General features: G+C 32.3%; 2 protein-coding genes across 2 annotated transcripts; one reads left to right on the plus strand and one right to left on the minus strand.

The window, feature by feature from the left end:
- The first annotated feature begins 1,489 nt into the window (after positions 1-1,489).
- Positions 1,490-8,793, plus strand: LOC123691154 (G-protein coupled receptor 143-like). Its single transcript, XM_045635413.1, has 7 exons — positions 1,490-1,936; positions 2,439-2,532; positions 2,719-2,813; positions 3,752-3,930; positions 6,462-6,621; positions 7,137-7,304; positions 7,546-8,793. Exons 1-7 carry the CDS (start codon positions 1,784-1,786, stop codon positions 7,750-7,752), a joined length of 1,056 nt encoding a protein of 351 aa, XP_045491369.1. The 5' UTR covers positions 1,490-1,783; the 3' UTR covers positions 7,753-8,793.
- A 1,882-nt stretch (positions 8,794-10,675) lies between these two features.
- Positions 10,676-12,704, minus strand: LOC123691369 (A-kinase anchor protein 10, mitochondrial). Its single transcript, XM_045635720.1, has 3 exons — positions 12,582-12,704; positions 12,311-12,415; positions 10,676-12,227 (listed from the first exon to the last, which is right to left on the minus strand). Exons 1-3 carry the CDS (start codon positions 12,604-12,606, stop codon positions 10,747-10,749), a joined length of 1,611 nt encoding a protein of 536 aa, XP_045491676.1. The 5' UTR covers positions 12,607-12,704; the 3' UTR covers positions 10,676-10,746.
- Positions 12,705-22,466: the final 9,762 nt, after the last annotated feature.

The raw sequence follows: 22,466 nt of genomic DNA on the forward strand, positions 1-22,466 counted from the left end.
CGCAATCCGCTAGTGTGATATGGCACTAATAAGTCAATATAACGTCAATTATTATTGTAGTGTTTGTACCACAGATCTATACTACCACTAGATTCGCAATGCTATGGTCAAAAGAGATAGATAGCTACGCTTACATTATGTGAGTGAAGGGGATGTAGATACATTTTTTTTGTCCTTATCTGCGTGGCCACTTTTTCGCTGGCCTACTGTCAAATCTGGGCCAAGCAAACAAAGGCTATCTGATATTTGAGTCGATACATATCAAACTCCGGTAAGTCCACTCCCCGCCAAAATTGAGATAACAATGGCGCCAATTTTGAATTGTAAAACTAAACCAGTCTGTACTTTTCAAAGTTAGGTAAGTCAATCGTATCTTTATTAAAATAAGGTTTAAAGTTAATATTTTTTTTCAAACTCCGGTATGTCCATCGACAGTGGTTTATCAAACTCAGGTAAGTCCATTTCGACCAATCACAGCGCAGTATGGCACTAAAATGGCTGCCATTTCTCTCAATTTTGTTGAAGCTAACATGTGTGACCAATGCTTAGAAATCGTTTTAATTGATAAATGATGGAAGAAAACAGTTTTACTATAGAGGTGGTGGTTCTAGACAAAGCAAGGAAAAAAACAATACCAAAAGCTAAAACAGACAAGGCTCAGAAAACAGCTAAAAGATAAATGAAACTGACGCACAGCACACGCACAGTAGTTATTTCCAGCCATGAAGCCCAGGGCCGTACTGAGATTTTTTCAACCGTTTTGATTTATTGACCCCTCTCTTTGCCCAGCAGTGGGATGATAAAGGTTAATAATAATAATAATTTGTATCTTTTAATTTACATATTTTATTTTCATGTCCTATACTTACAACGCGACAAACTATCTACCTATTTCCACCACCTCAGTACGTCCCAAAACTGAGTTCTATCAAATCCCTGTAAGTCCATTAGAGATTTTTCAAATTCCTGTAAGTCCAAGACGATGTTTTTCAAAACCCGGTAAGTTTTGCTGGTATTTATCAAACGCCTGTATGTCCAGATTTAAATCTAATTTTGTGGCATAATCATCAAGTAATACATTTCTTTTTCTTCGTAAAAATAATTCTAATGTATTATATTATATCCGTCATAAATTATAAAGCTCCAAACATATTGTTTTTTTAAGTTATTAAAAATACCTCGATTCCCACATTTCTGTTAGAATGGACTTACCGGAGTTTGATATGTATCGACTCATTTAATGTTCATACTGAAATCTCCAGTGTATTAGATATAAGCTTCTTGGTTCTGTGATATAATATAACTTGAATATAACCAACATTAAATTAAATTATGTTGACTACTTACTTACGTTATTTACTTTCATAACGAGCTTTTGATAAAATCATAAATGTCAAATCTCAAATGTCAACGCCGTGTGGTACACTGTCAAATGTCAATTGGAAATTGGAATTGTCAATTGACAAAAAGTGTTTTTGTTGATACTATGTTGATACTCGACGTCATGATATTCTTGGTTAACGCTTTCTTGTTTGATTGATTTATTTGTTAATTGTTATACTAAGCTAATATTAACTATATCTCAATATAACAGGCAGGTATACATTTCATAAAGTTGCAATGTTTATGCATTCGTTTGTGATTCGACGTGTGTATAAACGGAAAAGTTACTGGAAGTAATGAAGTTCACTGTATTTAAACTTGTTTTAATTTCAATTACATTTTAACGAAAACTGGTTTTAAGTACAATTATCGCATTTCTTGAGCCAAAATCGATAACAACATGTCTGACCCTACAATTCAAACATTCTGCTGCCATCACAATGATAATAAAACCGGAGTTGCGATAAAGATTATGGATGAATTTAATACTGAATCATATAATACTGTTTGTTTAGTTTCATCCACTATTGGAATATTGGGTGCCATGTACCAGGTATGAATTATTCATAATACTCATATAAATATGTACTTAGCTAGTAATAAAAAATTAATTATACATACAGTATAATCTCACTAATCCGGCACTTAGATAGCTCTCTGCAACATGCAACAAAAGCTTTTTAGGCAAGTTGCACAAAAGTGTCTGCTCTATGATTATTTTATTTACTTTATTATGGATTATCTTAAAACAAATTATTGCAACATGCTTATTTTTTTCGCTCCTTGCTAAAAAGAAAAACAATTAATATCAAATGATGACACTAATACATAATCACAATGATAGCCAATTAAATCTTAATATATATTAATCTCGTGTCACAATGTTTGTCCTCAATGGACTCCTAAATCACCTAACTGATTATAATAAAATTCGCACACCATGTGCAGTTCGATCCAACTTGAGAGATAGGATAGTTTTAACATGTAGGTACCATGAGCCAAGCCGGGGCGGACCGCTAGTAGCTTTATAAAAATTATGAGACTGTTATTTTCAGATTTTTCAAAATGGAGCACAGAGATTACACAGTCCAAGTAGGGGTCGCAGTATTATTATGTGGTTAGCAGTTGCAGATCTTTTAGCATCTCTAGGTTGGTAAAAAAATATCATGCTTGCATATTTATGTAAGTTACTAAAGAAGTAGAAGTAGAAGTTAAAAAATTCATTTTAAGTCATAGAGATGCTGGAGAAACTAATGAAATTGAATTAAAAAAAATGTTTTCATGAGAAACTTGTATAAGTTATATAAATATGGAAATAAAATTGTTTGTTTGCAGGTGTTTTAGTTCGATCATCATTTTGGCTGCGATATAAAAATATTATGCCGCTGCCTGATGATGAATTCAGTGTTTTATTTTGCAGCATATCATCAGTAAGTTATCTTTTAAATATGTATGCTTGATTTCTTTAGTAGTTAGATAGATATAAGTTACATATTATGTAATATTGACATGATTTTAAAAGAGCAACTATGGAGTTTCTTGCTGATTCTTCTCCATAGATACTGCTTTCCGAATCGGTGGTAAATGTTAAAAATACTTACCTATGTAATGACGATTCGAGAGTGCTACTAAATAGTAGTCTAATTGAATAAATGAATGTTTGAGTTTGAGTTTATTTCAATCATTTCAAAACAAAATATTTTGTAACAATGATTGTAATGTGATCTCACTTAACTTTCATACTGAATTTATGCAGTTAATATGACATTAAAAAAGTATATTTTGAAAGTTTTTTACCATTCTCTAGTTGAAATGGGAATTCACACACATATTGTTATAAAAATAACCTTTTCTACATGATTTACATGAACTCTAAACTTCAGACTGCAGGTTTACTTTATTTGTATTTTAGACTCAAATCATAATCCAAACTTTCCATCAATTCCAAACTTTATGAAAAGTTCGGAATAATTAAGCTTTTTAGGGACAACATTTTCGCGTTTATTATATTTAGTAGGTAACAACAGTCTCAGATAGGTATGTGGCAAAGCATTTTGGTATAATATAATATCTAATGTAATTATTATTATTTGTGGTTGTGGTTGATTGCCCCATATCTGATAGACTAGATTGCAAGTGTTAAATGACAAGGGGTGGTTAAATTATGTAATTTCAGGTTTATATTATAACAAAAATTAAGCGGGCCCTACTACATTTTAATATGTACGTAGTTTATATCACTCATGAATCACGTAGAGTACAGATCCAATGGTGAAAACATTTTTGAAATCGGTCCAGTAGTTTTGTGTGGAAACGTTACAAATTTACGTTAAAAAAAAAGTTCTAACAAAATACGTATTACTTTCAGGCGTGGACGCAATATTTTTATACAGCTACGTGGTTTTGGACCCTATTCTACGCAATAGATACTTGGCAATCAATAAAAGGTCATGACACGCGCCCTCTGCTCTATCACTCTTTAGCTTGGGGTATACCAGCGGCCACGACTAGTATTGGTCTCTCCATTCTGTACATTCCAAATGCTACGTAAGTTTATCATGTATTTAAATCTTGCAAAGCTGATTCATTTTTATTTTTATGGCAACAATTAATCATTTTATGAAGTTATTTAGGTAGTAGAATACTACTATTTCTACTACTATTTAGTTTCTTATTTTGACTATAAAAATCCGACTAAAAATTAATGTTATAAACAAGTAAATTTTTATACCTATTATAAATTATAGCTACTTACATCGAAAATTTACATTCTGACTCTTAAGATCGATTTTAATTATTATCTAAATTATAAACAACATTAACAGGGTTGAATGTACGTACATGCAAAAATCAAGACCTATGCGTGTATAAATTTTCATCAGCCTCAGGCTTTAACCGTCCACTGCATACATAGGCCTCTTAAGAGCTAAATAGTCCGATAGCCGGCTATTCACCGCTGATTGCGGTTAGAAACCCTGTGAATGTCGATTGTCGACACTCAATCGGCTAGCAGCGTATATACAAACCACGTTTTTGGAATTATCTCGCCAACAGCAATTGTTTCATTGCATTTTATTCATATCCAATAAAGAGCCTGTACTTTTTCCTATGATGTAATGATGAAATTGTTAAGTTCAGCCGCATCAGATATTTTTTGTACTTAATTGAGTGTCAAATTAATATATTTTGTCTTTTTTTTTTGCACTGTAAAGGTAAACAATAAACCAGTAACTTCGTAAAGTAGACGATTCGGTTTTTTCCTTGTATGTATCCATCTATACATCTATACTAATATTATAAAGAGGAAAGGTTTGTATGTATGTATGTATGGTTTTTACGCATAAACTACTGGACCGTGAAGCAGAAGCAGAAGAAGTATATGTAGCTTAATGTTATATTATGTTATATTGTGTGTACATGTTTGTAAGGCAGTCTCGAATACAACTTATAACCGAACGGTTGCTTCAATAGGCTATTTGACAAGGTTTTGAAAACTGTCTCAAATTATTAAGATACGTTTATAGAGCACACAAAACACATGTTTCGTAATTTTTTGTAGTTATTCATTGAGAAAATGGAAAATAAAAACATGATATTCAAATATGCCGCCAAAACACAATTTTGAAGAATATGGCGTCTCGCGACCATGGTGACGTCACAGCGGCGTAAACATCAACTTGCTCCTTGTACTTATTGTTCGTTTTTGTTTTAATTATAGTATAATTAAGTTAATCTGTTTAAAAACCAGAAAATGAGTTCTTATAGGTGGTGTGTAGTTCCTGGATGCAGAAATAGAACTATTAAAACCCCTGACAAACTATTTATATGTGCTCCAAAAGATATAAAAATGCGTAGAAAGTGTTAGGTCAGTTAGGTCGCAGAAATCCAAGTGATATTAGATATATCAATTAAAACAGTTATATTTTTTTGTGAAGACCACTTCGATGTAAGTATGGTGTTGAATACCTATTACCTAGTAGGCAGTTTATTTTATTTGCAATACATAAATCGTTTCATTACTTACCTGTTTGAGATAAGATAATGATATAAGTATATAAATTGATGATGACGTGTTTGTATTGATATTGAAAATACAAACACATCAATCCTATAAACTGGATGGCTGAAATGAAAAACAAAGGGCATAACCTAAAAAATGTATACTTCATAATTATTGTGCTATTGTGATTCATGTTTGTAGGTACATTTAACTAAAAAGGTAATGACGATTGAAATATTAACTTATGTAGCTGTTTTCACATTCTCAATTCAGGAGCGTAAAAATCTGGGTTGTTTTTAAAGAACATGCCAACCATTATAGCGTCCACTTTAGGTAGATTTCTACTGTCTGCTTTTTCGAAATTAGGTTCCATGACAAACAAAAATAACACATAAAGAACAAAACTGATTACAGACACCTTGAATCACAAGAAATAAGTTATACAAGAAACAAAACCAAAAGCGAAATTCAGCAACGACGTGAGTAAACGTTGGGATCACTTGTTATTTACGCCGCTGTGACGTCATGGAAGATGCAGCCAATCATGAATGTTTTCGGTCACGTGGTAATTTTAAAAAATATGATGTTTTTTCTCGACGATTTATAAATAAATAAGTTATTATTTATATCATTTATTAATTTAAATCGCTTCTAAAACCTTATATATATATGGATTACACAAAAAAGTAATTTATTTTTTATACTGTCAAATAGCCTATTGTACTTACTCCAAGCCTCTACCCATACTTCAACCGATTTTGATGAAATTTGGCAGAGATAATCTTTAGACCCTGAGAAAGAACATAGGCTACCTTTTATTGCGAAATATGTACCACGGGCGAAGCTGGGGCGGACCGCTAGTATTGTATATAATGATTTTTAGAGAATAAGCTAATACTAGCTGATCTGGCTTACGTTATTCGAGCAGGAAGGGGTTTAAAATAGTAAACAAACTATTCTCAGGATTCAGACTTTCCGAATATACACAAAAAAACTAAAACATCTTTCAAGCCATTTTCAACGAGTTTGGTAACAAAGACTGCATGATAATTAATACGAATACTTCATTACGTTACAGGTGCCATAATTTAACATCCCTTTCAAGTGTTCTTCTTAGAATTCTGCCAAATTATTGTGCTACTTATGTACCAATAGCCTTAGTAATGATATTAAACCCTATTATATACATGATGGCTGGAAAGAATATCGAAATGGCGATTGCTTTACCTTTAGCACAGGTAAGAAGTTTTATTTACGAAATAATAGGTATTTAAGCTGATGTACCTACATTTGTACCTTAAAATCATAAAATTTTTGTCTTTTTTCCATTGAGGTATTATTACTACGTATAGAGAGACACCACGAACCAAATCCGGAGGCTGCTAGTGAGGCATACACTTTGTAGATATCCTGCCTCTTATTACTTATAAATTGAAACCAATCAATGTAACAAATAAATAATTTTTATTTTATTAAAAAAATATGAATAAACTTATCAATGAAAACTAATCAATGTAACAAAAAAAAAAAAAAAGGTTTGAGACGATTGACTCTAACTCGTGTTACAAATAATGTAGTAGCGATATCCTCTCTAGTACGTAGTACATAGTATCTCAATGCTTTTTTCCATTAATTCATACAGGTACATATAAAATTACGAATTCTAAAAACATTGGCTGAAAATTCAATAAAATTTTAATAAATCGTTTGTAAAAATTTGTATTAAATGGTTACACATCTTTTTCCGTTGCAGTTCACGAGTAAAGAAAGAAGAGTCGTTGATGCATTGCGACTGAAGTTTTTCTTGATAAACGTGGTCTTCTACGTGTGCTGGTTGCCTAACCTCATCAACGGTATTCTGATTTGGACCATGTGGTTTAATATGCCTGTAAAAGTTATCATCACAATTTGGTACATCATGGTGAGTGATACTTTGTTATTTTACAACTTATAGCTTGGTTTGTAGTACTTTGCTTTATCTTATACATCTTAAGACCCACTTTATATTCAATTCTCTACTAATTCCAATGTGAAATAAGATTGTTATTTTGCAAACAATTGTAAAATTGTAACTACATAAAGTGTTTTTTTTTATTCCAAAAGTAATCTATTATCGTGGAGTTCCTATCTAAATTCAATAGCCATATTATTTTCTAATGCAGGCATTAATGAATCCACTGCAAGCTTTATTGAATGCGATGGTTTACCGAAAATGGAATATGACGGATAGAAGATTTCGTCCGATGTTTCAATATCAACATAAAAAATTAGATTTCGACGATGAACAATCACCACTACTGGGATCGGAGCCACCCCGTTTGTTGTTAGCACCCATTCCCTCCACTATTAATAATTACGCTACACTATAAACGATACATTGCTATACTCTATATTCTGTATAGATTCTATATTGTGCATGTGTGGAAACCTGTGATCATTTTACCATAGATTTAAGAAATTTGGACCAGTGACCACTGTTTTATTCGGTTTAAGAATAAAACAGTGATGTTTCCCTTTATAAGGTGAAAATTTCATAAATTCCAATCAAGACTAGACTTATCTAACATTATTATTTACATCTACTAACAACGGCCTCGGGAGTATGAGCAATACTAAAGCTAAGAGTTATGTTATATTGATTGATAGGTTTTTATATTTCGATTATTTTAAGTTACCATTCAAAACAAAATTGAAGTTGTTGTTTTTTTTTAATAATTGTATTTTTTATTTTTTTTTCATACGTGTTTTTAAAAAATACTAAGTACGTTAATGTCATGTTTCTCACTATAATTGTGTAAAAAAAAATATATACCGGCCGAATTGATAACCTCCTCATTTTTTTAAGTCGGTAAGGACCTTAGAATTTAGATTCAGTTCGTTTCGTTTATGCACGTAGTAAGTACGGGTGTTGTTCAAGTGTGATGTGACAAGGTTGATTTTAAGACATTTTTGCAATGTTTTGCACGCACATATTTTTATGATTTAATTTTGTAGGGCTAGGTCGAAGTTGGGTGTGTGTATCAGGCCATATGTTATTGCGATTTAGGTTAATGATTTAAGACGAATGTATCGAATTATTATATCACACACTGATACTGGTGTGGTACACTATAAGAACATTCAAGGTTTGTGTTAAGGTTTTATATAAATGTTATGTACAAAATTTATAACAATAGGTAGTCCCTAACGAAAGTCGATTAGTTATTAAGTTAAAATGATAATACATAAAATTAAAATATATTAATATGCCATTTAATAAGTACAAATTTTTATGTTGACTTATTTTGTTATAAAAAATAACACTAGATCCATGTTTCATAATTTATTAAAAACTTTTAAATAATTAACTCTGAAGCGACTTTCGTTTACTGACCGTACATTTATAATAAATATACATACATTTTTTTTAACTTGGCTTTTCATTTAGTTACTTTACTTTTTCAATTTGTTTTAATATAATTAAAAGTATAAGTAATAGAAAACTGCTTAGAACCCATTGAGATATACATAATATGGAGACGACACCGCCTTCATCACTTATGTTCCGCTCAACATACGCCATATGGCGTAACTGCACGCTCATTTTTTATTTGTTTTAAAGTGAAACGCATCGAATATGCCTTCGTGTGTGTGTTACGATATTGCACAAATAAAACGGAAAAGTGCAAAGGAATAACTTTCATCGGTAAGTACCTAACTAGATAATAATTTTTAAAACTTAGTTAGAGCAAAAAAATGGCGTACAGATTTTGTTCGTGGTGTCTCCTCCATACGAGATACGCTATACGCTCACAAAACAAACAGATTTGTTCTGGTCGCGAGCCACTGCACAGTGCACACATTCGCAACCAATGACAGCATTGCATTCAACATTGCGTCCTTTTCACACTTGTCAAAACATCTATTTACTTTCTCTTTCGCTGACTGGGGATACTCAATTAGGATCATTTTGCGACTTCATATCGCGCGTCCGGGTCTATTAATTTTTAAAATCATTGCTTTGAACACACAAAAATTACACAAATCTTCGACTAGGTATATTAAAATTGGCTGGCCGGTTGGCTTGGTTGGTAGTGGCCCTGCCTTCCAAGTCACTGGTCGTGGGTTCGATTCCCACCCGGGGCAATTATTTGTGTGATGAACATAGATGTTTGCTCTGTGTCTGGGTGTTAATTATCTATATAAGTATTTATTAAAAATTATATATGTACTAGCTTTCCACCCGCGCAGTCAAAGAAAAACCCGCATAGTTCCCGTTCCCGTGGGATGTACGGGATGAAACCTATCCTATGTCCCGGGGTAAAAAGTAGCCTATGTCCTTTCTAGGGTATCAAAATATCTCTATACCAAATTTCATGCAAATTGCTTCAGTAGTTAAGGCGTGATTGAGTAACAGACAGACAGACAGAGTTACTTTCGCATTTATAATATTAGTATGGACTAGCTTTCGCCCGCGACTCCGTCCGCGCGGATGTCGGTCTTCGCGTGGATGGTTTATTTCTCCATTTTGAGTACCTAACTCTGACATCTTATAAATATCTATTGGACCCAAATACGGCTAGGCCTATAATAATACGCAACGTGTGTTCGCGGTTTTACAGAACAACGTCTATGGATAAAACTGAAAAATTAAGTTTAATTTTTTTCTACGTATTTTTCCAGGATAAAAAGTATCCTATTTTACGCCCAGGATAATAAGGTATAATTATACTAAGTTTCATCGAAATCCAACCGTTAGTTTTCACGTGATGCCTTCACATACAGACAGACAGACAAATAGACAGACAGACAAATAGACAGACAGACAAATAGACAGACAGACTGACAAAAATTTTTTTAATCACATATTTGGGTTTGGTATCGATCCAGTAACACCCCCTGGTATTTATTTTTTCAATATTTTCAATGTACAGAATTGACCCTTCTACAGATTTATTATATTATGTATAGATGTTTATCAGCCATCTGGTTTCCATAACACAAGCGAAAGCTTAGTATGGGATCGGATCGTGCCGTGTGTGAAAATAGTCCCGAAATATTTAAATTTATTTAAATCTATGCTCTGCCTTAGGATGGATAATCAATGAATATATCTTACAATATGAGCTCGTATAAAAAAAATGTGCACAAATGCACAAAGTAAAAAATAGAATACTCATGATCTAAGGTAATAAATCACGACACAGTAGGTAACATGTTTTTTTAAGTCTAATAAAAAGCAGACAAAGCAGTTAATAAAAAAAATCAAACCGAAAACAGTACTGTATGGGAGTTTTTAAAAATAAAGGCATATTATAGGTATTAAATACACATTTATTTGGATATTTACATTTAAATATAAAATTTTATCTTAACTATCACATTTAATCATCATGATCATTTTCTGGTGGAGCCATTGTTAGATCCGTTACATCTTTAACAATCATATGAGCTATTTGCCAAGCCATTTCTTCTTCCACTCGAGAAGTACTTGTTGGTACGAATTTACTTACCATTTTCTTAAGCATAGACTTATCTTTTTTATCAGGATCTGGTTCCAATTTAGATTCAAACCTCCCTAAACTATTTATTCTACCTAAACTTAGTCCATCATGTTTTTTTCTTTGCCATAACGCATCAGCATTATACAGTTGATGAGAATCTATTGTCATGTCAGGTACAGAGTGATTACGTTTTTTCCTATAAATGGGATCTCCCATCGCTAATAATGTATTTTGAGTACTTATACTATATTCACTACTGCAGTCTGATTGAGACTTGCAACTAGTTGGTGACAGTAGATCTACAGATTTCACCATCTCTGACAGATATGTATAATATATTTCAGATTCTAAAAAAGCCTTTACATGATTGTTTAATGTTTTATAAACAATAACATATGGTACATCAAAGCATGTAGCGAGGGGTCCACCCTCTCTGCATATGTTGCTTTCAGTTTGTAACCTGATTTCTGTCGGAAAACCAATCGGGCTAGTGGCTTGTAGAGAAAAATATTTATCATACAATATAATTGCATCAGCTTGTGCTTGTTCAGGGTTTGTGTTACTATTTATCAGGTTATCTCGAAAATGGGTAAGTGCTATAAGAAATTCAAGTAATATACTACTTGATTCTTGCTCTAAATATTCTGTAAAGTAAAATAATATATTTTCGTTATAAAGAATATCTTTCAATTCTATGCATCCACTGGTTAAAATATCAATTTGTGTTTTTGTGTACAAAGAATTCTTTTTGAATTCATAAAAATATTTTGTCTCCATTTGATGTAACAGATAGTCTTGAACAGGTTTAAAGCAGTCTTCTTTTATTTGCCCTTCTGGTTGGCATATATTTGATATGAGCACCTTTCGTAAAGCATCCGGTATTTCTAATTGGCAAGGTGCTTCCAATGCCACATATTTCTTAAATAATTTAACAGCTTCTTGGGTTAAGTCCACATATTGTCTGTTTTCACAAAAATCACAGGATTCTTGAAATACTGTGTTGTCATTTAAATTTCCACAAGAATTTCTTGTAGGTATTTTGTGAAGTTTTTTGAGATTACTTGTACTTGCTCTCCAATTATTTGATGATAAACCACTCAAGTCGCTTTTAAAATTATCACAAGTACAGTGAATGTCTAAACTTTTAGTGTGGCTTAGTTTAACATGACTTCCCTCATTATTAGAATTCCAAGAGAGCAATTTCAGACGAAAGTTTTCTAATTCAAGCCAACATTTTATGACTAATTGATTTCCTATAGAATCCATGAACATCATAAAATTTTTGATGGCTTTTTTATCTTTAAGTATTTCTTTTAATGTCAAACACAGCTTAGATTTTTTTTCAAAAACCCCAGTAACATCTGCAATAAAATTGATAGTTTATGATAGTACAAGAGAAAACAAACAGCAAAGGGAAAAATTAAATTTTATAAATATATCTCACCATCATCAAAATCATTTACCAATTCAAATACAATACCGCTGAATTGGGGAGTTTTTACAAAACTTTCCTCAGGGGGTCTAACAGGACAACCTGTTTTACCTTTTGCTAAAAATCAGATGCACAGTTTAAATAAAATATATTATTTATAGCTACTGCTTTTAAAAATGATTTAATTGTATTACACAACTGATATAGGTATTTAAACTAATAGGAAAATGGTCGGCATTAACATAGTAAGTGAAAATTGCATTGTATATTATTATGCTGGTACCTGCACTTTTCCAAAACTTAATCATTTTATTTACATTGGAACTTTAAACAAGTGATACCTAAGGTTTACTTGGCCCAAACTATAAAACTAGTCTTTTTCACAAACTATAGTTACAAAACAATAGCAAAAAATTATATTTTGTAAATAAGGTGTAACAACATAACAACTGTCAAATGTCAATGACTGTCGTCTGACATTTTGTTTTTTTTTATTACCGTTTTCAAATGTCCAGAGATCTCGATTTTTGGGCATATTGATTCTCACAAAATTCGTCAATCAGCTTTGCTGCCTTTACTTAGAGTCTTAGGGCGTATTCAGAAAGAAAGCTTGAAACTTATAAGCGCTTATAAACGCTTATCGGCGCTTGTCAACGCTGGTAACCCGCGCAGGAAAATATATGAACACGCGCTGATCGGCGCCGACAAGTTCCGACAAGCTTCAACAAGCGCCTGGTCAGCGCTCGGCGCTGGCATATAATTTGTTTTGGTCTGCTTCAACCTGCTTCCTTTGTGTAGAACGAACCAGCGTTGACAAGCGCCGATAAGCGCTTATAAGTTTCAAGCTTTTTTTCTGAAGTATGTATTAGCAAGCCTTTATCTTCAGTTATAGTTACTAATTCTTGTGAAAATGGTTTTATATTCTAACAGTCTTGGTAAAAAAATACGTAAATGTGACTTTAAGAAAAATATTTTTACGGAGTTACAGACTTTTTCAATAAGTAACGGCAAATTTGTTTTGTGCCCGAACCTGGGAATAATTAAAAAATAAGGTTTCTGAGTAATTGTACCTACTGAATTGTACATAAATTACGGGCATGAGTCGTGACATTATGCGCCTTACTCCCTTCCAGATTTCACTCTGCGCTACAGTTACTTGCCTTATAAATAAAATACTTATAACTATGTGGTTGCCGTTGCCTAAATAAATGCATATGTACGTATTTTATATAAGCTGTTGACAGCCGCCACCGCTTTACTTGTGTTGTAAAAATGAAATTAACAGTTGTTCTTTTATTACTATATTAATAAAGTTCGCTTCGCGAAACAGCTGTGAGCGGTTGCGTATTACTCGATTCTGTGCTAATTACTAATCTGAGGGCGTAAACACTTGGTTCGAAAGTTCAAAATTAATATAAATAATAATGGAGTGCTGTATGTGCAATGCCTTATTTAATGATGGTGTCCTCTGTGGCACCTGCAAAAGATACTTCGACTATGGGTGTGCTCAAATTACTGAAACTGGTTGGCGCAAACTAGGAGCAGACCGGAGAGCAGCATGGAAATGTGGGTCCTGCAAAACTGCTACCGTCAGCACCTCGCTACCGGAATCTGTTTCACTCGAGTCCATTATGAGAGAGATTCGCTCCATGAAAAATCAACTCACGGGCTTACCTAACCTTGTCGAAAGTTTTAATGACATAAAAACTGAGCTATCAGATATAAAAGCAAGCTGCGAATTCTTAGGAGGCAAATTGGAAGACTTTTCAATCAAAATTAATAACTTTGAGGACCGTCTGTTTAACTTGGAGAAATTGGATGGAGCTGTGCGTGCTCTTGAGGAGGAGATATCCGCCTTAAAAACGCAGGCGCAGGACAGCGACAACAGATCCAGGCTTAACAATATTGAGATAAAGGGCGTGCCGGTCAAAAAAGATGAAAATCTTTTCTCTATATTGGATTCGATCAGCAAGTCAATAAATTGTAACATTGACAGAAATCAAATAAATTATATTTACAGAATTCAGAGTAGTCAGTCCAAAGAAAAATCTATAATTGTTAGCTTTTTGAATAGATACATTAAAGAAGACTTTGTAGCTGCTGGGCGTGCAACGACCAACTTATGTGCGTCAAACATTGGTTTTAAGGACTTTTCCCATAGAATCTATATTAACGACCATCTCAGCTCAAACACCAAATTGCTTTTAAATAGTGTCAAATTGTTAGCAAAAGAAAAAGACTATCAATACACCTGGATCAAATACGGGAAAATCCACGTGCGTAAAAATAATACCTCTCGCGTATTGATAATCTCCAGAAAAAGCGATTTAAACAAAATTTCTTAATGTGTGGCTACCATTGTTCATTACTTCCTAGCTTACTCGATTTGTATAAATTATTACTGTTAAAAAAATACACGATCACCGGATTGCAAAAAAGGTTTAACACACCTAACACTGACGTTGTTACTAACGCATTTCAACTATATTTCTTTTTGTTGAGGGTAAGTCAAAATTATTTACAATACGCTAATTTATTACTTATCGCACTAAAATTAATGGTTACATTCGCCTGCTTTGCCGAAGTTAGCGCTGACCTTGATACAAACTGTGTAACGTTCGTTTTAATAATTATCATTCTTACAATTATTATTTTATCCTGCAAACATACGTACGCACGGTTTAATATTCTAATGGTTTTATTCGATTATAAAATGCCTTTTAAACGTTTATTGAATGTATCAAAACTAAATGGCTAACGAAAATATAAAATTATCAATTTACTATCAAAACGTAAGAGGATTAAGGACAAAGTCCTTATTATTTTTTCGTAATTTATGTTTAACCTCATATGATATTATACTGTTAACGGAAACATGGCTTGTGGATGGTATATCGGATTCCGAATTTTTTGATGATCGTTATGTAGTGTGGCGTAGGGATCGGAATTATGAGACGACAGGACAAACGCGGGGAGGGGGCGTGCTTATCGCAGCCCGAAAGGAATTAATCGTGACGTCACAGGAGCAATTTCAGTCATCTGCTGAGGACCTCTGGTTGACTTTACGTGTTAAATATCATAACGAAATTATAAATATTCATATATGTGTATTATATCTTTGTAAACAAAACTTAGGCAGATCATTTTCTCAACAATTGCATAACTTTCTAGAAGCACTAAATAATATAATTCTTAATCATCCCTCGGATAAAATAATTATTGCGGGCGACTTCAACATGAGTAATATATCGTGGAATATAAATTCTGAAGGTCTGCTTCTCCCTTCAAACTACTCGAATGGTGATGAATGTTTGTTTATCGACGAATTATATACTCACGGTTTGCAGCAGTACAACTTCGTACATAACGTTAGCAACCGAATACTCGACTTGGTGTTATCAAATGATTCAATCGTTGTGCATGAATGTGTCTGTCCGCTTTTACCGATTGATCCTTATCATAAAGCGCTCGTAATAGATGTAGAATTTGTTCACATATCGTATTTAAAATCTAATACTAGGAAGAAAATATTATTTAACAAAGGGGATTACGAGGCAATAAATGCAGAATTATTAAAAATTAATTGGTCACAAGAGTTTGACAGGACTCATTCCATCGAAGAAAGTGTGAATTATTTTTATTCGATTGTTAATAATTTAATACACACTTACATCCCAAGCAAAACCGTGGTTGACAATAAATTTCCTATTTGGTATTCACCAGCTTTAATAAAGATAATTAAAGAAAAATTTAAACACTTTCGCAAATACAAGATTTACAAAAACCTTAGTAGCTTAGAATCATACAAACTGTTAAGGGATCGAGTTAAGACTGTAGAAAATGATTGTTACCTAAAATATATAAATTCTGTTGAAAATTCCATTGAACAGAATCCTAAATATTTCTGGTCCTTTTTCAAATGTAGATCGAAATCTAAAGGCTTACCTAGCAATATTAAATATAATAAAAATCTATTCACATCTGGTAACGATATTTGTAATGCATTCTCAGAATATTTTTATACTACATTCCTAGATAAAACTGACACAAACTTATCAAATTATGTATCTGAATTGGAACTTAGTAATTTTGAATCAAATTTTGACCTTTGTTCGATTAATATTGACTTGAAAACGATAAAAAAGGCATTATCCCAACTAGATCCTTCAAAATCTGCAGGTCCTGATGAAGTCAGTCCACTGCTTCTTATAAAATGTGCTGATTCAATAGCCATTCCACTAACCTATTTATTTAAGAAATCACTTACTGTTATGGAATTCCCCTCAATGTGGAAAAGGGCATTCGTTACACCTATCCACAAAAAAGGTTCTAAGTTAGAAGCTGTCAATTACAGACCCATATCTAAATTGTGTATTATAGCCAAAGTCTTCGAAAGAATAGTATACGACCAGGTTTATGCAGTATTTAAAAACACTTTCATGAGTTGTCAGCATGGATTTTTGAAAGGTCGATCAACCGTGACTAACCTGGTGCTTCTGAATGATTATATTACTGACGCTATGGAGACAGGCCATCAGGTTGATGTAATCTACACGGATTACAGTAAATGTTTTGACCGCATAGATCACAAGATTCTCTTGCATAAGTTATACATTATGGGCATTAGAGGTAACTTACTAAGGTGGTTTTCTTCGTATATCAACAATAGATCTCAAGCAGTTGTAATAAGTAACTACATATCAAGTTGGGTTGTAATACCAAGTGGAGTACCTCAGGGCTCCCTTTTAGGTCCTCTTCTATTTTGCGTATTCATAAACGATATCCCAAGTTGCCTCACATACTCAAATCTTCTTTGCTTTGCTGATGACATGAAGATATTTAGGACTATTGATTCTTCTGCTGATGCTGCTATGCTTCAAGAGGACCTTAATAATCTAGACTTCTATTGTTCTCAAAATAAATTAGATCTCAATCCTAGTAAATGCACAGTTGTCTCATTTAGTCGTAAAAAACAAACACTGCATTTCAACTATCGAATAAAAAATCAAGATCTTGGAACTAGCCCTGACATAAGAGATTTAGGAGTAATACATGACCCAAAACTCATGTTTGATAAACATATTGATTGTATTCTAGCTAAAGCTTCTAAAGCTTTAGGCTTTATAATGAGAATTTCGTCTGATTTCAAAAAGGCGAAAACGTTTAAAATTCTATTTTGTGCTTACGTACGCAGCATCTTAGAATATGCGTCGCCAATATGGAATCCGAGATACGATAAATATATAACTAGGATAGAACGAATACAGATGAAGTTTTTGAAATTCCTATGTTACCGATTACATGTCCCGTACAAATCTGAGGATTATTTCGAGATCTGCAGCAAATTTCATTTCCTACCTCTTACAAATCGCCGGGAGATTGCTGATATCTTATTACTTTTAGGTATTACATCCAACAAAATAGACTGCCCAGATCTACTAGCCAAAATTTCATTATACACACCCTCAATTCTATCTCGTAAATATACTCCTATCTTTACTTCCGCAGTCAGCACTAACTATCGTCAAAACTCGTTTATTCTGCGCGTAAGCAATAACTTTAACAAGCTATCTAAACAGTTTGATTTTGACTTATTCTGCAGCAGTCCTTACTCCATTAAGCGTCAGTTAGCAAATGAGTTCTTTCGTCAGTTTGGTGGTCGAGTTAATATGTAATTTAATAAGTGTTACTATGTAATTTAATAAGTGTTAATTTAATAAGTATTAGTAAATTCGAAAGCATTTGATTCGTGTGCGTAATCGCTTACATTTGAATCTGTTACATATTAGTGTTATTCTAATCGTGAGAATCTGTAAATGGCTTATTGTGATTATTATATTATGTGACTACTTTTTAAGAATACAGCTGTAGATTCTCCTAAAATATAAATAAATAAATAAATAAATAAATAATTTATGCGAAAGTTGTGAGGATGGGTGTAAGTCAGTTTGTTAGTGTCGCACGAAAAAATTGGCGGGGTTTTCACGAAACTTTATAGTAACTAATAACCTTTATTGTATATCAAATTATCACATTAGGCATATAGAAATACATGATCATGTCCAGAGAATATCATATAGGTACTGGTCTAAGATCCGAACATAAGGCGAAATTCAACGGCGTGATTCTAAGGGCGTGATAATAGAATGAGACCAATTTTATAATTAATTTAGTATATTAAAAAATGTATTAAAAATGGGTTGACTTGGAAAATCCTGGACAGGACATTTTTAATGAATTAAAAAAAAAACATTTATTTTAATTTTTTATTAATTGTAGTTTCGAGATAATATTTAAACAATTTTGTAATAAAACAGTGCTGACATAATTTTTTTTTCATGATCCTATCAAGTGAAAATAACTGGTACCGACATACCTGTTTATACCTTCCAACCTAGCCGTTTGTCCCGGTATTATCTTGATACTGCAATTAATTAAAAAAAATGTATTTTTTTTAATTCATTAAAAATGTCCTGTCCAGTATTTTCCCAGTCAACCCATTTTTAATACATTTTTTAATAGACTAAATTTATTATAAAATTGGTCTCATTCTATTATCACGCCGTTGAATTTCGCCTTATGTTCGGATCTTAGACCATAGGTACTCTATGATAATATATTGTCTCTGAAGATGTCTCTGTGACACTAGGTAGGTACTCTTGATGTTAATAAATGAAGATGAATCCCAAAAAATACAAAACTAAGATCCTTATGTACTAATATATTATTATACGTAATTTATTTATTAAACTAGCTTCCGCCCGCGACTCCGTCCGCGCGGAAAAATTAAGATTTATTTTTTTCTACGTATTTTTCCGGGATAAAAAGTATCCTATTTTATGCCCAGGATAATAAAGTATAATTATTAATTATACCAAGTTTCATCGAAATCGAACCGTTAGTTTTCACGTGATGCCTGAACATACAGACAGACAGACAGACAAAAAATTATTTAATCACATATTTGGGTTTGGTAGGTATCGATCCAGTAACACCCCCTGCTATTTATTTTTTCAATATTTTCAATGTACAGAACTTCTACAGATTTATTATAATATGTATAGATTACTTTAACTATAAGATAATACATATATTACCTAGGTATGTACCTTTTAATATTATAATTCTGTGCCTCCAGTGAATAAGGGAGTAAGACGAGTTATTCCCTTTGGTTTTTATTGCACCATTGGATTCAGCTCGTCAAAATACACAACATATCAAAAGGACATATCTCTAGCTGCATCCTAACCCATTTTTTCGAAAGACCCAAACGGTATAAGTAGGGTGTGATTAACGGTATAAGTTACCTTATCCATCATTTTAGGCAATCGCAAAGGAACTATTCGTCTCGAGTCAAAATAACCCACGAACACAAGGACGTATAGGTCTACCAGAATCTGATGGCATATTTATATTTAAGAAATAAAAGATTTTCATGTGGCAACTTATTTGACAACTATCAAATTGGTTGTCAAATTATTTGTCTTTTTTGCAGTTGATAAATAATTTTTAGGATTTTGTCTAAAAAATCTTCGAAAATGTCGAAAAAGCCGCTGTGATCACAAGCAAGAGGTGTTGTTTATAATGTGTATAGAAAAATATTTGATGAAGAAGGGTCAAACACATCACAATTTTCAATTTAGAAGATTTTATTGGTAAATTGGACTTACCCGCTTTGATACTTTTAATTAAAAAATATTATATGTAGGTAACTATAATATTGTTTGTTGATTGGAATATAATTTTATGAAAACTTATTACAGGAGTTTCCAATACGGCTATTCGTCAAGTCCAAGCTGTCCAAGTCAATTTTATAATGTGTGTATCTGTTAATACTTACGAAAATAAACATAGTTTTATTTTACTTTTATTTTATTTTATAAAAAATTATAAGCAGTCTAGTTTTCTATCGATATAACATCGATATTTTCAACTGGCATAATGATAATGAACATACAAATATAGATAAAAGTAATATGTATATTATACATGTAAGTAGTACCTACAAAATATTAAGTGGATATCTCATTATTTGGTACAATATTGTTCACTTATGTAATGTGACTAATGATGTTGAGGACAAAATAAAAAATAAGCAGTATCAAGATCGGTCAGTCCATTTTCCCTAGGGTTGCACACTCAAAATTTTGATTTCCCCAATTGCCATCAGATTCTGGTTTACCTATATGTGTAGTTATACTTTTTGAATAAAGACATAATTCATTTTGTTCCATCCGTGCTAACACTATTTTAGTATATAAACGCATTTGTGTCATTTTTCTAACATGAGCATAAAGGAACAACTCTTAGTGTCATTGGTTCAAGTGACGACATGAGACAGTTTCGCACTAATGCCGTGTTGTAATTGGTCTATTTGAATACTGCACGGAAACAACAGACACTATTTCTTTTTGCTTAATAATATTTTTCAATCGTTTTTTCAATAAATATGCAACAATAAATCTTTATATTTAAAAAAAAAAAGGTATTTATCAATCAACTTGGAATACTAATAATATTTCTATGGAAATTAACTATTTTTTGCAATAGATAAAAATACAGTTTTAATTAACGCATTAAGTGCATTTAATGATATTATACTCTTTGTTTATATAAATACAGAACGATAATAATTGAATTATCTAAAAAAGCCAACAAAAATGTTAAACTTATATTTTCTTCTTTTAATTGGGTAAGTTTTCTAAAAAATAACTAGTTTTTAATCTTTTTTTTAATTTAATCTAACCAGTAATACTATAATTATAGACGCATAGAAAAAAAAATTATAACCAGTCTTGTAGAGTCTCTTCAAGTCGTATTTGCATCCAAGGCACCTTCAAATCTGTGCTTAATTTTTTCATAAAATCTCTGCGGCTCATTGTTTTTTCTTTATTTATCTATATTATTTTGATATTATAAGATATAGAAATTGTTAAAATTTCATATCATGCCGTAAAATATCGCCACAGACCACCTATAACTTTCCCTGTAAGGTAACTGAACATACAGGAATATGGTTTTCGAGCTTCTCTTAACTCTTTATAGTGCTTGTATCCTCAATGTATAACACATATTCGTTTATAACCACCAGACAACATCTCAGCCACCCAATCCTCTTTCTTGGAGTCCAAATCCAGCGGAGGACAACAGTCATTTACTAAAATTGAAGGTTTTTCGTCCTAGTGTTAAAGTTTTCTGGATCCTATTTTATACTCAATATATAGTATATAATACTATATCATGTAAAACGTGACTTGGAAAAAAAAATATTCACATAAATCACAAAATATTTTTTTTTAAACAATCGTAAAAGTTACGAAAAGCCCAATTACCTATACGTCAAAATGACGTACAACATCCTCTTTATTACAAAATGGCGGAATTTACCGGGAAGAGCCAACTATGTACTGCTAGGTCTCGACGGCTAATGAGTTGTTTCTGGATTTCGAAGTGATTCGATGGTAAATAATAAAATATAGAAGAAAAGGCAAAGATATTTCGCCGCGGTGTACATCAAATTTACGTAGATTGGACTTCTAGGGTTAAATGCATAACACATAAACACCTAAATGTTGTTTTGTTTTTATTATATCTAATAACGTTAAAAAATCCGTTGATTTCACTCGTTTTTCAAGCTACATGCATGGTTGTTCCACTAAAAGGCTTCAATTGAGTCATAAAGTACACAAATTTCAAGCATGATAAGTCGCATTATTTCTATAAAACCAAAACTGGCAATAATATAAGTCGTGTTATGCGACTATGAACATAGTGCTTTAGGGCATAAGTCGTTATATTGCAAAGAGCAAAAAAAAATTTATGTGAATACATTGAGTTATTCCATGAAGTACTCGTTCATAAGGCCACAACTACAAAAAAACACGAAAAAAGTACATTTATGGGGTTGTTACAATATCTGTTTATATGTAAAATTAAAGTCTAACATCATATCTTACCCATACAAGCTTAAAAATTTGAAGTTATAAAGATTTAGTGTTGATATATAGTTTTTTGTCTCTCCTGAAAAGTGCTGTTTTTGAGTTATTCCCTTATTCACTGGAGGCACAGAATTATTATATGTGCGAAAGTGTTTGTTTGTCTTTCTTTCACGTCGTAACGGAGCTATTAAATTATGGTATAATTTTTGTGTCTGGGTCCTAGAGACAGT

This window comes from Colias croceus, chromosome 4, assembly GCF_905220415.1.
Source record: "Colias croceus chromosome 4, ilColCroc2.1".
NCBI classification, from domain to species: domain Eukaryota; kingdom Metazoa; phylum Arthropoda; class Insecta; order Lepidoptera; family Pieridae; genus Colias; species Colias croceus.